This window comes from Oryzias latipes, chromosome 5 (genome assembly GCF_002234675.1).
Source record: "Oryzias latipes chromosome 5, ASM223467v1".
Classification (NCBI taxonomy): Eukaryota; Metazoa; Chordata; class Actinopteri; order Beloniformes; family Adrianichthyidae; genus Oryzias; species Oryzias latipes.
The window spans coordinates 27102273-27114051 of NC_019863.2; the positions used below are offsets into that span (position 1 = coordinate 27102273).

Consider the following 11779-nt stretch of genomic DNA (forward strand, 5'->3'; position numbering starts at 1 on the left):
GTGTGAATGCGTGATTGTGTGCCCTGCTACATGCTAGTGACCTATTCAGGATTTACCCCGCCCTGGTCCAACGGCAGCCACGAAAGGCTCCAGCAATGGGTCAAGGGGTTAAGAAAATGAATGGATGGATGGAATTCAATATGGCGGCCTCTTCCCAAAGGTCATCGAAACTTTGATGGTGGTTGTAGACTTAAGCTGGCGACATGTTTGTGAAATTTCATGAAGATCGCTCAAACAATATTTTTTTCCCAATATTGTGGGGGGGAAAAATGCTAAATTTCATAATACAAAAAAATGTCTGCCAAGCCGTAGATCCTGTGGCCATCCCATAATATTTTCAAGACTTCCTTTAAATATTTCCTGATGTGTTTTGGTTTGTTACTTGTTTTTGGAAAAAAATTAAGCCCAACCCAACAAGAGAGTTTAGTCTCATTCATTTGTTTTGATGGTTTCTCACGTTGGGGGGGTTATTTGGGGTACGTGAAAATTTTAGTGAGTGTTTGAGTATGTGTGGGGGGGTTTCATTTTTCCTCAAAGGAGCAGTAAGAGAGAAGAATTGTGAAAACAATCTGATCTTTGCAGTCCAGAACTGCTGCCGGCCAAAGTTAAAAAGCACACACACAACTTTCATTTTAGGGGAGTTGCCATTTAACAGAGTCACAATGATGTCAGAGGTGAGAGGAAATTTTATGGTAATTCAGGTCCAGGGCTGTCTTAAAGGGAGCTAGGAGGTAGACGGGAAGTCTCTCTGGGTTCTGTGGAGGAACTGACACCAGGACACGGATCGGGCCCAGACCGGAGACGCACTCAGAATGAGGACTGTGGCGCTGCTCATCTTTGCTTTTAGCTCAGCCCTGGCAATAAGTGAGTACATGTGAACGTTTTCACAATGGTTTTTAAATCCTATATGTTTGCAACAGCCGTACAACAAAAATACATCTGGATAAATGTATTCCTTATTTGCTCTTCGCTAAATAAATCTCAAGAGTACTTGTAATTCTGCAAGCAAAAAAGTCAAATTGTTCTTTTTTTGTCTTTTTTTCCTTCATTTTTCCTCAAGGCAGCTTAATCAATACACATATTTCTATTAAAAATGGAATTGTTTTATGATTACTGTAAAAAAAAAACAGAAAAAATAAATAATTAATTTGATTTGTTGTCTAATTTAAGTTACCTTCTGAGATTGACTGAGCTGAATTTATTTTGACAGCCATGAAAAATGTCAGTGAAAATATGAATTTCACAGTTATGATTCACACTTTTGTCATGGTTTAAAGAAAAAAAAACATGAAAAGCAACTAAGAGGATTTCAATGTTTTTTATGCTAAATTATTTCACAGCATGTTAAAAAAATTATGGATAAAATTGATCTTCACATATAAAAATGTGTTTTTCCATGTAATTTGTTGTATTAGTCAAAACGTGATTATCACCCAGATTGTCCAATTGGGCTGTAGTTCAACATTTGTCCTCATAATATGTGAAAAAAGATTCATTCATTCATATTTTGGCTCTATAATCTGAAACAAAAGCCAGTGATCCGGTGTCTGCGAGCCCTCATTCCTCCCTGGGATTAGTGATGTTGCTGCTCAGCTGATAGTCACATGAAAAGGATTGGGGGGATTGTGGACCGTGTGACTAAACCAGAACCCGGCACCCATAACCTCTACAACCCACCCCACCCCAAAAGTAAAACTAGTTAACTGCTGGTTATAGAGTTAATTTCAATAGAATAAAAACTCCTCTTTTAAAAACAGTTTATTAGTAAATTTTTGTCATTTTTTTAGAATTATTACAGCTTTTAGTTCTTTTTTTCAACTGGCTTATTTTCTTTTTTACTTTTGCTTCCTTAACATTATTATCTCTAGGACAAAGAAGTGGATTCACACGCTATCGGTCATGGAACTCCCGCATGTATCCCGTTTGGCAAGATGGAGACCCCAGATTCAGGAACTGTTGGTTTGGTGAGGCCCATTCGTTCCTCTCTGTGAACTCTCTGCAGTTCTTTCTGACGGTTTGCCTTCAAAACCGTGAAATCTGTTGTTGTTCTTGCTTTTCAGGTGGGGAAGTGAGCTTTGATTTGAAAAACGATGCCCCCACCCTGACAGGAGCAAAGGCAACCTTCACGATCAACCTCAATTTTCCACCAAACCAGACCATTCTGCCTGACGGACAGGTGGTGTGGGCGCGTAACTGCACCATTGACGGTAACATTAGCAGCAATACTGTGAAGATTTGATCATTAACAAGATTTATTTTTTTATTCTTAGAAATTCTTAATTTAAAAAAAACATTTAAAACAGAAATTTTCCTCATAATTAACAAGAAATAACGAATATTTAGGACAAAATACTTCATCATGAGCTGCATGAACCACCAGGTTCTGAATCTGCGTAAAAAATAAAACTTGATGAGTGGTTTAAAAAATAGTCTTTTTTTTGTGTCTGAATACGTTTTTTCTTTAATTCAGTAAACCAAAGCAGAGGTTGCTAAAGATGTAAGTTAATGTTGTTGGACGTGATGTTCAAGTCATAAGGGTTGGAAACCTGACCCACTTTTTCTATATATTTTTAGAATCTTTGGCCCAAAATAAAATACTTCACACAGAAATAAAAAAACTAGAGGCAAATGTATTGGGAGGAAGTTAAGATGAATGACTGGAAGAGAGAAACAGGATAAAGTGAGGTGTTTTGGTGAGACCAACAATATTTGCATACTTTTAATGGGAGGATTGGTTCCATTTAGTTTCCTAATGTTTCAGCAAAGAACTTTTTCGTGTTAGTCCTAGGTTTTTTCCTAGTCTAAACATTTGCTCATTGGGAATTTTGACTGTCTGTGATATTAAGAGTTCCTGTCTTTTTTTAGGACGTAAGTATCAGGAAGGCCGGGCTGTTTATCCAGAGCAAGACCCTGCATGGACCGGAGCTTTCCCCGATGGCACACCGATCACTGGGGCCCAGAACAGGAAGCCTCGCTATGTGTTTGTGTGGAAAACATGGGGTAAACCATCATAAATCTGCTCCAATCACTGTTGTAACGATCAACTGACTTAATCAACCAATCGATTTATATTCCTGTACCCTCCTTTTGGATGTCATATTGTTTCGTTCAGCTTGAGCCAACAATTCATGTATTAAAGTTTCACAATATTTCAGTAAAAAATATATGCAAGCAACAGGTGAACGCCACTTTGTCGAGCTCGCAACGCTAACGTAAAACCTACAACTTCTAATTTCAACAATTTTTTTCTCCAAGCAACTTCCCAATAATGCCTGGGAAGTTAGAAGACCAGTGACTGAAATCCCTAGGAAGAGTTTATATTTGTTGAGGGTACTAAAGGGGATTTTTTTTTTTAATTCTTGAGGTCAAAGGTCATCGAAACTTTGTGGTTTTAGACTTAAGCTGAGCGTATGTGTGTGAATTTTCTTAAAGATCGCTCAAACAAGTTTTTTGGCCTTGATCGGTTTTAGGTCTGTGAATCTGATCGTCCTAAATGAACCAATATCGAGTATTAATCAGATCGGGAGCCACAAATTATGATAGGAATCCAATCGTTGAAATGAATCGTCCCACCCCCTAATCACCTCGATTCACTGTAAAGCTCCTCCCTGTTTTCTTGTGCATTCTACAGACCATCAATCAGTTCTAATTTTGCAGGTTGTTTAAAAATATATCTTGAAAGAAATAGAAAAAAATGACGAATGTATTTGAGTAAATGTATTTGAGCTGTGTGTTTTAAATGTGCACTTTCATTTAGATGACTTATCTTAATGACCCTTTTTAGGGCGTTTCTGGCAGGTGGCAGATGGACCTTCCTCCTCACTCACCATTGGAACAGACAATGTTGCCTTGGGCTCCTACAACATGGAGGTTGTGATCTACCACTGCCGTGGAAGAGACAAGTTCATCCCTCTTGGCTACGCATCTACAGTCTTCAGCATCACAGGTGCCTGAGCTTTTACTGATAGAAAACCCTTCTACAGCTTTTCTATTGTAAAAACTTTTATAGTAACTACTCGATGTCTTTTTGCACTTCTATCAGACCAGGTCCCTTTCAGCATATCGCTTGCTCAAGTCAATGATGTGAATCAAAACGACCAGAACTTCATCCAGAACCAAGCCATCGCTTTCACAGCCACGCTCCATGACCCCAGCCAGTACCTGAACAACGCAGACATCAGTTTCACCTGGGACTTTGGTGACAACAGTGGAACGCTGATCTCCAGAGAGCGCTCAGTCACGCATACATACTTGTCAGTAGGAACCTTCAAACCTCAGGTCATCCTGATGGCAAGCATCCCCAATGTCTGTGGAAACCCAACTGCTGGTAAGATTCTATTACCGCCTCTCAAGCCCAACATGTTTTCCAAGCTCCTTATTGGCTAAACTTACCTGATCCAGGTAATCAGCAGGATTTCTGGAAAAGCAGCTGGAGTTTGAAACTCCTGCTCTTCACCACAGCTGTTTTGCTCATATCCTTCATTCTTTTCTTGCAGTTGCTCCCGTTGAAGCTTCTGCTGCTCCAGCAGTGGTGGTTATGGCCTCCACCCCTGCGGCTGTTCCAGCTGCACCAGCTGAGGGAGGGGATGCTATCGCATTGGATGTTCCTTCCTCGGATGCCACTCCACTCGCCGCCTCTGTCCAGCCCGCTGACGCTCAAGCGGCTGCGGAAACAGACGCTGCCGCCACTGCAGAAGACAACACCGCTGAAGCAGATGCTGCAGCTGCTGAGGAGGAGACAGATGCAACAGCTGTAGAAGTTAATGCAGATGAGGCAGATGCTGCAGCTGTGGATGTTGCTGCTGAGGGAGCAGATGCAGCTGCAACGGTGGCGGCAACAGTTGCTCCTGTTGCACCAGCAGCAGAAGAAGCAGTAAATGAAGAAACAGTCATTGAAGATGTTACTGTGGTGGCAGACGCAGCTGCTTCTGCAGCACCAGCTGCAGCGGGAGAAGCTGAAGTGGAAGCTGCCACAGCTGTTGTAGACACAGCTGCAGTACAAGAAGCTGACGAAACGGCTGCTGCTGACGAAACTGCTGCTACTGCTGCTGACGAAACGGCTGCTGCTGCTGACGAAACAACTGCTGCTGACGCCACAGAGGTTGTCCAAGCTGAAACTGAAACACCTGTTGATAATGTTGTGGCTCTTGCTGCCACAGAAGCCACGGTGGCTCAAGAGGCAGAAGCAGCTGATGCTGAAGCTGAAGTGGTAGAAACTGTCAACGCGGTAGCAGCCACTGCAGCAGCTGCAGGTGCATGTTTTGTATTAATTCAAACAATGGTGCCTTCAAGAAAAAAAACTCGTCATGTTTTAACGCTTGTTGTACTTGGTTGCATACAGAAGCTGTTCCAGCTGAGGGTGAAGTTCAGGTGGAAGTGGAGGCAGATCCAGCACAAGTTGCCCTCGTTTTGGTCAAAAGACAGGCCCCAGAGCTGGCAGCTGACTGCACAGTCTACCGTTACGGATCTCTTGCTACGTCTGTAGATGTTGTCCGTAAGTTCTGCTTTAAATGGTCATTTCTAACGTTAATTTAAAAAAGCAACAATTAAACCTCCTTTTCATCTGATTTCAATCCTGCAGAGGGCATTGAAAGTGTGGAGATCGTTCAGGTGTCCAGTGTTGTGCCCATAGCCACCGCTTTGGATCAGAATGCTGTGGATGTCACCATTAGCTGTCAGGGAAGGTCAGCACCATTTAAAATACATCAAATAACATTTTTATTTTACTAACATTTACATAGCTGATTCAGTTCAGTGAAAAAGAAAATCTTTTCTTTCTTTATGTATTATATCGAGATGAAAATAAAACCTTTTGTGACCGGTCAGAAAAGTGAACCAAAGTCTTAGCATGAAATATTGGCTATGTCCGAATTTCCTACTGTACTACCTAACCCCCAAAAAACTACATAGTGCAGGATTATCCAGTGACCTGGATTTTAAATACTCATCTTTTGATCTATTGTAAAACCATTCCCGGTCGTCTTTGAATTGTGATTATGTCATTTTTTTGCCGAAATCAAAAAACCCATGTTGTTTGCTGAGACCTAGTGGCAGTGGTTAGTTAGAAATTTGCCTCTAAATGTGGGCGGGACCATTGGCGCAGAGCAACCCGCCTCCCCTTCCCATCCTCTGTTTACTCGCTCTCCTGATAGCCTACAGCCTGTCACATCCGCAAACTTACATTTACGGGTGCAGCAAAAATGGCGAACAATATCGTAGCTATCCAGTCGTGTAGTTTTAAGCCAGATGCCAGCTCAGACGAGGAAAAAAAAGATGTAGGTAGATCTTGTTTACTACAAGCATATGCGCCAGAATGGAGCGGAGTGGGGAGCTTGTGATACGTCCTTTTTTTGTCTGCTCCTGATTCACAATGATTTCACTAAAGACTCAGAGATTAAATTTTGAGCTTAATTTTCTTTGTATATGTAAACAACAAAAATGTGGTTTTCTTCGGAGTGAATCTTTAATGCAATTCAGACACACGTTTACTACTTTTTCTTCTTTATTTTAACACTGAATATGACTAATAAATATGAACATTTTACAAAGGCTATTTATCACTGTATTCTGATGGATGATTTATAAAAAATAAATGTAAATACTTTTCTTTTTAATGACAAATCATTTAAATATAATGCATAACTGTCTATGTTCGTCCATGTCGTGAGCATTTATTCACTAATTTTTCGCTGAGACTTTCTAGAAATTTCCACTGGATCATGGAAAAGTAGATTCCGACACCCCAACAAAATATAGAGCACTAAATAGTGAGGGAATTCGGACACCAGCTTTGATTGTTTTGTTTTTCTGGGGTGAAAACATCTTCTATTTCGTCCATCCTTTCTTCTAGTCTTCCGAGTGAGGTCTGCACTATTGTTTCGGATGCTGACTGCATCACACCGGTACAAACCATCTGTAACGCAGCCACGCCCTCCCCTGACTGCCAGCTGATCCTCCGCCAGTTTTTCAACGACACCGGAGTGTTTTGCCTCAATGTCTCACTCACTAATGACGTCAGTCTCGCTATGACAAGTGCCAGAGTCAATGTTGCAGTTGGTGAGTGAGGAATAAAATCAATTAAAGGTTTACTTTTATTTATTTCTGTCTGAACTGTTAAATGTAAATGCATTTCAGCCTCCGGAGGTTCTCCAGCTGGAACTGCTGCCACAGTGTTGGGGGTCATGGTCCTCGCCTGTGTGGTTTGTTGCATTGGCTTAATGTACAGGTGAGAGGAACTCATATACGACCATAACCTTTGGAAAATAACAAAAAAAATGTTTTAAATGTAGCAGCAATTTTCTTGATGTCAAGTCACTGATTTGTGTTCATGTTTTTCATGTTTAGAGGTATTGACTGTTTTACCTGGAACTGCACAGACTCCAAGTCAACTGCAAACCTTTGACTTGGAGCAGCCGGGGTTCCCCCATTTTTGCATCAATAGGCAGCTTAGGGTGGCAGTAAACACACCAACTACCACCACTCAAAGCTGGAGCACTGAGCAAAGTTTTGCATGTGCTACAGTCTGATCATTGGTTAAGACATTAATACTTCTCTGAAAACTATGGACAGCATTAAGGTTTCTAAACCAGGTGTAGTTTGGGAGAGGTTGTAGTCTCCTGCTGCTTTTTGAGGGCGGTCTTGTAAAACAAACAGTACTTGTTTTTAACCATAAGTTGATGCTGAAGAATGTTTTAAGTTCATAGTTTTGGCAAAAATGGTTCAAAATTACTTGAAATCTAAATGATCTTACTTTCATACCTAAAGTCATTTTTGGAGTATAAAAGGTCCTAACTTTTATTAAATATTACAGTATTGCACACAACAGAATTATTTTGCGTCATTTGATTCGGGTCCTTGTGACTCCTTTTTTGAACAGGCGCTTCAAGCAGTACCAGCCGCTAAGTGAAGGCCACGATGCTGACAACGGTGGTAGTTTCGGAGTGACATCGGTGCCTTTGCTGCTGTGGAATCTGCTGAGTCGGCAGTCACCGGGGGAAAGCCGTCCACTACTTCAGGGAAGGATTGTCTAAAAATCCCCAGCATTTCATTCACAACATCCACTAACACATCTGCTTTCTTAACTTTTTAGTGAGACAACTCTCTGAGCCATAAACCATGTAGGATGAGTAAACCATCCTTTTGAGGCCTTTATGTCAAAACCAGAAGTTATTACCGTATTACAGAGAAAAATATTATTTATTTTGTGCTATAGCATAATTTAAATTGGCACTGATACTAGGGCAATCATATATCTTCTTATTCCGCTTCTACTAAACTCTTAGGATAGACTTTTTCGTGTTATTTCCAACAGTGTGGTTATGACTAAGTTTGTTGCAGAGCAGTATCACTTTTGCTACATACACTGTAAAACTAATAAAATTGACATTTCTCACCATCTTGTGGTCCATCTTTTTCTTTTCTTATTATTTTTTGAAAGAAAAAACGTTTTCGACTGTTGTAGGCCAAGTGGGACACAGGGAGGCAGTGTTGCATGCCTCTGCATCCACCACAACACAGAGAAATTCAGAAGGGTTTCTGAACTGCTATGTAGAAGAAGAAACATAAACACTGCTCAAGACACTCAATAATTGTGTTTTAGACCTTCCAGGACAGTAAAATTTACATAAATTCTCAAAGTGGGTACATTTTTTTCATAATATGTATATTTTACTCTTTTAAAGGTAAAAGTGGGTGCAGGTTATGTTTCTCAGACTTGAGGCATGGCTGTGAACTTTGGTCATTTTTACACATTGCATAGCAGAAACCTTTTCATGAACAAAGGCTGGATTTGCTGCAAGGCTGCAATTTGTTGTTAAAAGAAAACTGCTTCGTGCACACACTGGTAATCTTCACACTTAATCATTTGTCTAAAAAAAAACCTGCCTTATAAAATAATAAAATATGTCAATAATGCACAAGAGGGAGTTTATTTAGCATAAAACTAAGCAATAGTTTAGCTTTCAATAGTGATAAAGGAACAAACTGAAAAGTCCAAAGCTTACTTTCTTTACCAACTTTTCTTTTTGACTGTCTGCAAGTGATTCTATAGCCTGTAGCATATGCACAAACCAAGGCAAACAGACCTTCGACCTGCTCAGCAGACTGTGCCATTACAACCATGCTGCCTGCTCTGTCGCCCTCTTGTGGCCTGTTTGTCTTACTGCAGTTCAAGATTTGCTGATGCAATGAATTTGACATTTCTGTTGGAGGAAACGTTCCAAATCAAAACGAGGTCATTTTAGGGAGTTTTAGGGCAATTTTAGCAATGTTCCACCTAAAAAGACATCAATCTTACAAAATATTCATAGTCACTTTAACAAAGAAAATATTGAGGAGTTTCTTCGGACTTCTCATGGTAACCAGTCAAAGAATACATCATGTTATTTTAGGACATTTTGCTGAGAATAAGTATTTATTTCTTTATTTTACTTTTTTAATGGTCAAATTAACTTAATAAATGTGAGCTAATAGTACACACAAAAATAACAAGCAGTTTTCTTAAAACACTGTGAATGTTGCGTTGAAATTTGTGGTTAACTCTAGCTCTTTATGTGTCACACGGACAGAGAAGGTGAAAAGAAAGCTGGTGAAATGTTAGTTAAAATGACACTGAACTTCACCTAAAACACTCCAATATCAATGGTAAATTCACACAACCTGTCTACAGGGACTAAAGATAGAAATTAGCCTAAACGGCTATAATCTTCTATATTTGCTCTTTTAAATGTTATATTAATATATGCTGTCCCTGTCTTAAATAAACAAACAACAGCAGTCAATAAGCAACAAGATCAATTTTGGCACTGGTACAGGTAGTCAAAAAAATAAGAGGTTACATTTAAAGCTAGAGCTCAAGATAAACCTAATTGACCATCATTTTTCTAAAACTTTTTATTACGGTAACTTCTAAACTGCATGCATATACTAAATCAATTGTATTCATCACTGTAATGGACTCTGAAGTGTCTGACAGTACAGAAGCAAAAACGTTTCTTGTTAAAAGCCATGAAATAAACAAAGATTTGTGTTCACCTTAAATACTGTTCCTTAACTTTCTCAAGAAAAGTTTATTACTTTTTCTTTTTTGAGGTTTTAGGTTTTTAAGCCATTTTTGCAGCAAACTATGAAATATAGCAGATCAATGTAGTTAAGATTTTTCTGTTTTTTATCTAATGCATTGGCTCATCAGCATGCAGTTCATATTGGCATGTTCTTCAGCTGTAAGCGTCTTTACTTGGAGTCTACATGGACATCCATCCAACAGCGCAGGCTTCCATTACAGTAATTGCTAAACACAACTCATCAATCATGATCTTCCATTAATGTGTCTCATGGCCACATGTAGCCAATGGAGTTTAGCCATCTTTACATCCAGGCTTAACAACTCTACAGGGAGAATATCTTTGTGTCAGATTAAATGATCTGGGATCTGTAAATAGCTCACTTCTACAAGAAACACTCCACTGTTAAAGCTGCCGTCCTGCACCCTGCATGGGGTTAAAAAGATAAATATGTTTTTATGAATTACTGTAATAATACGACTGTGCTCAGCAGTACAGGAGATGAGTCAGAGAGGTGATTGAGCCGCTGCATTCTACAAAACCCTGTAGAAAGATGCGAGAGCATCTCCATCATGCTTTTACTTATCAAAAGCAATGAACACGTGTTACCACAGAGAAAAAGTTAAATAGTTAAATAAATAATTAAAAGTAAAAATAAAGGTGAATGAAAAATCTTTATTTTTACAGCACTGTACAACACCATCAGGGTACAGTTTAACTCTTGTGCTATCCTAAGCACTTTACCATTGGGAGTTGGGTCATCTAGACCCACTAGACCCACACACCAATGCACTTTTATTTTAAATCCCTGTTCAAGCTGTCCATGACAGTCAAAACCATACAAAAAATGAAGGTGAAAATAATAGAAATTTCCCAAAAAGTAGTGAAAATATAACTATAATAGAGGAGATATTTTACTGCATGAAATAGGAATTTCCCTAAAATAGTTTTTTGTAAAGCCCACAACAGCATCAAAAACTGGGAGCAAAATCACGTTTTGGTGAGAAATACACGATTGGAGATGCTCATAAATGCAGATTCTACCATGAACATTTCCAACTATCTCCTTGTTCAACCACTTTGTCAAACAATTGAACAATTGTCTCGTTTATTGTTTTCATTTTACTGAGTTTGTGCAAAAGTACACACAGCTCAAAAACATGCACCACTGTCTGTGAGTATTTTTATTGCACTTTTATTCAAATCAAAACATAATTTGGTAACTATCACAATACATATTTCAGATTGACATAAACAAACATTATTGATTTTCACCAAAGTTTAAAACTAATTTCAGTTCTTTTTTTTTATTTATAAAAATTAGTTACATTTTTTGTATTATGATCTTCAGCCAAACACAAAAATCGCTCTTCCCAGTTTTCTCTGCTATGGGTCTATTTCAGGATTTTCCAAGCAATATTCTTTTCCAAAATAGCACATTTTTAAGTACTACTTCTGGATTCAAGATAGAAATAAACAGACGTTCTTTACATTAGAAAAATGTAAAGTTGTTAGAAAATGTAATGTAATGTAAAATGTTAGAAAAATGGCCATAAAAAAAACACAATTTAAGACAAAATGTATCATCGTTTTTGAAAATACTGATGATGGTTAAAATTTTCTCTCAGTGACCCCTCCCAGCCCCATGGTCATGCATAGCAAAATGAGGCTGTACACATTTTCTTCTCGGCTTTTCCACATTACTGGGATGTTTACAT

The 11779-nt window shown here is 38.9% G+C and overlaps 1 protein-coding gene across 1 annotated transcript; it reads left to right on the forward strand.

Moving 5' to 3' along the window:
• Window positions 1-716: 716 nt before the first annotated feature.
• On the forward strand, window positions 717-8395 carry pmel (premelanosome protein). The gene is made up of 12 exons (XM_004069118.4): window positions 717-864; window positions 1869-1964; window positions 2061-2207; window positions 2866-3000; window positions 3785-3946; window positions 4043-4327; window positions 4497-5252; window positions 5342-5494; window positions 5582-5684; window positions 6851-7056; window positions 7135-7225; window positions 7877-8395. Exons 1-12 carry the CDS (start codon window positions 813-815, stop codon window positions 8028-8030), a joined length of 2340 nt encoding a protein of 779 aa, XP_004069166.1. The 5' UTR covers window positions 717-812; the 3' UTR covers window positions 8031-8395.
• Window positions 8396-11779: the final 3384 nt, after the last annotated feature.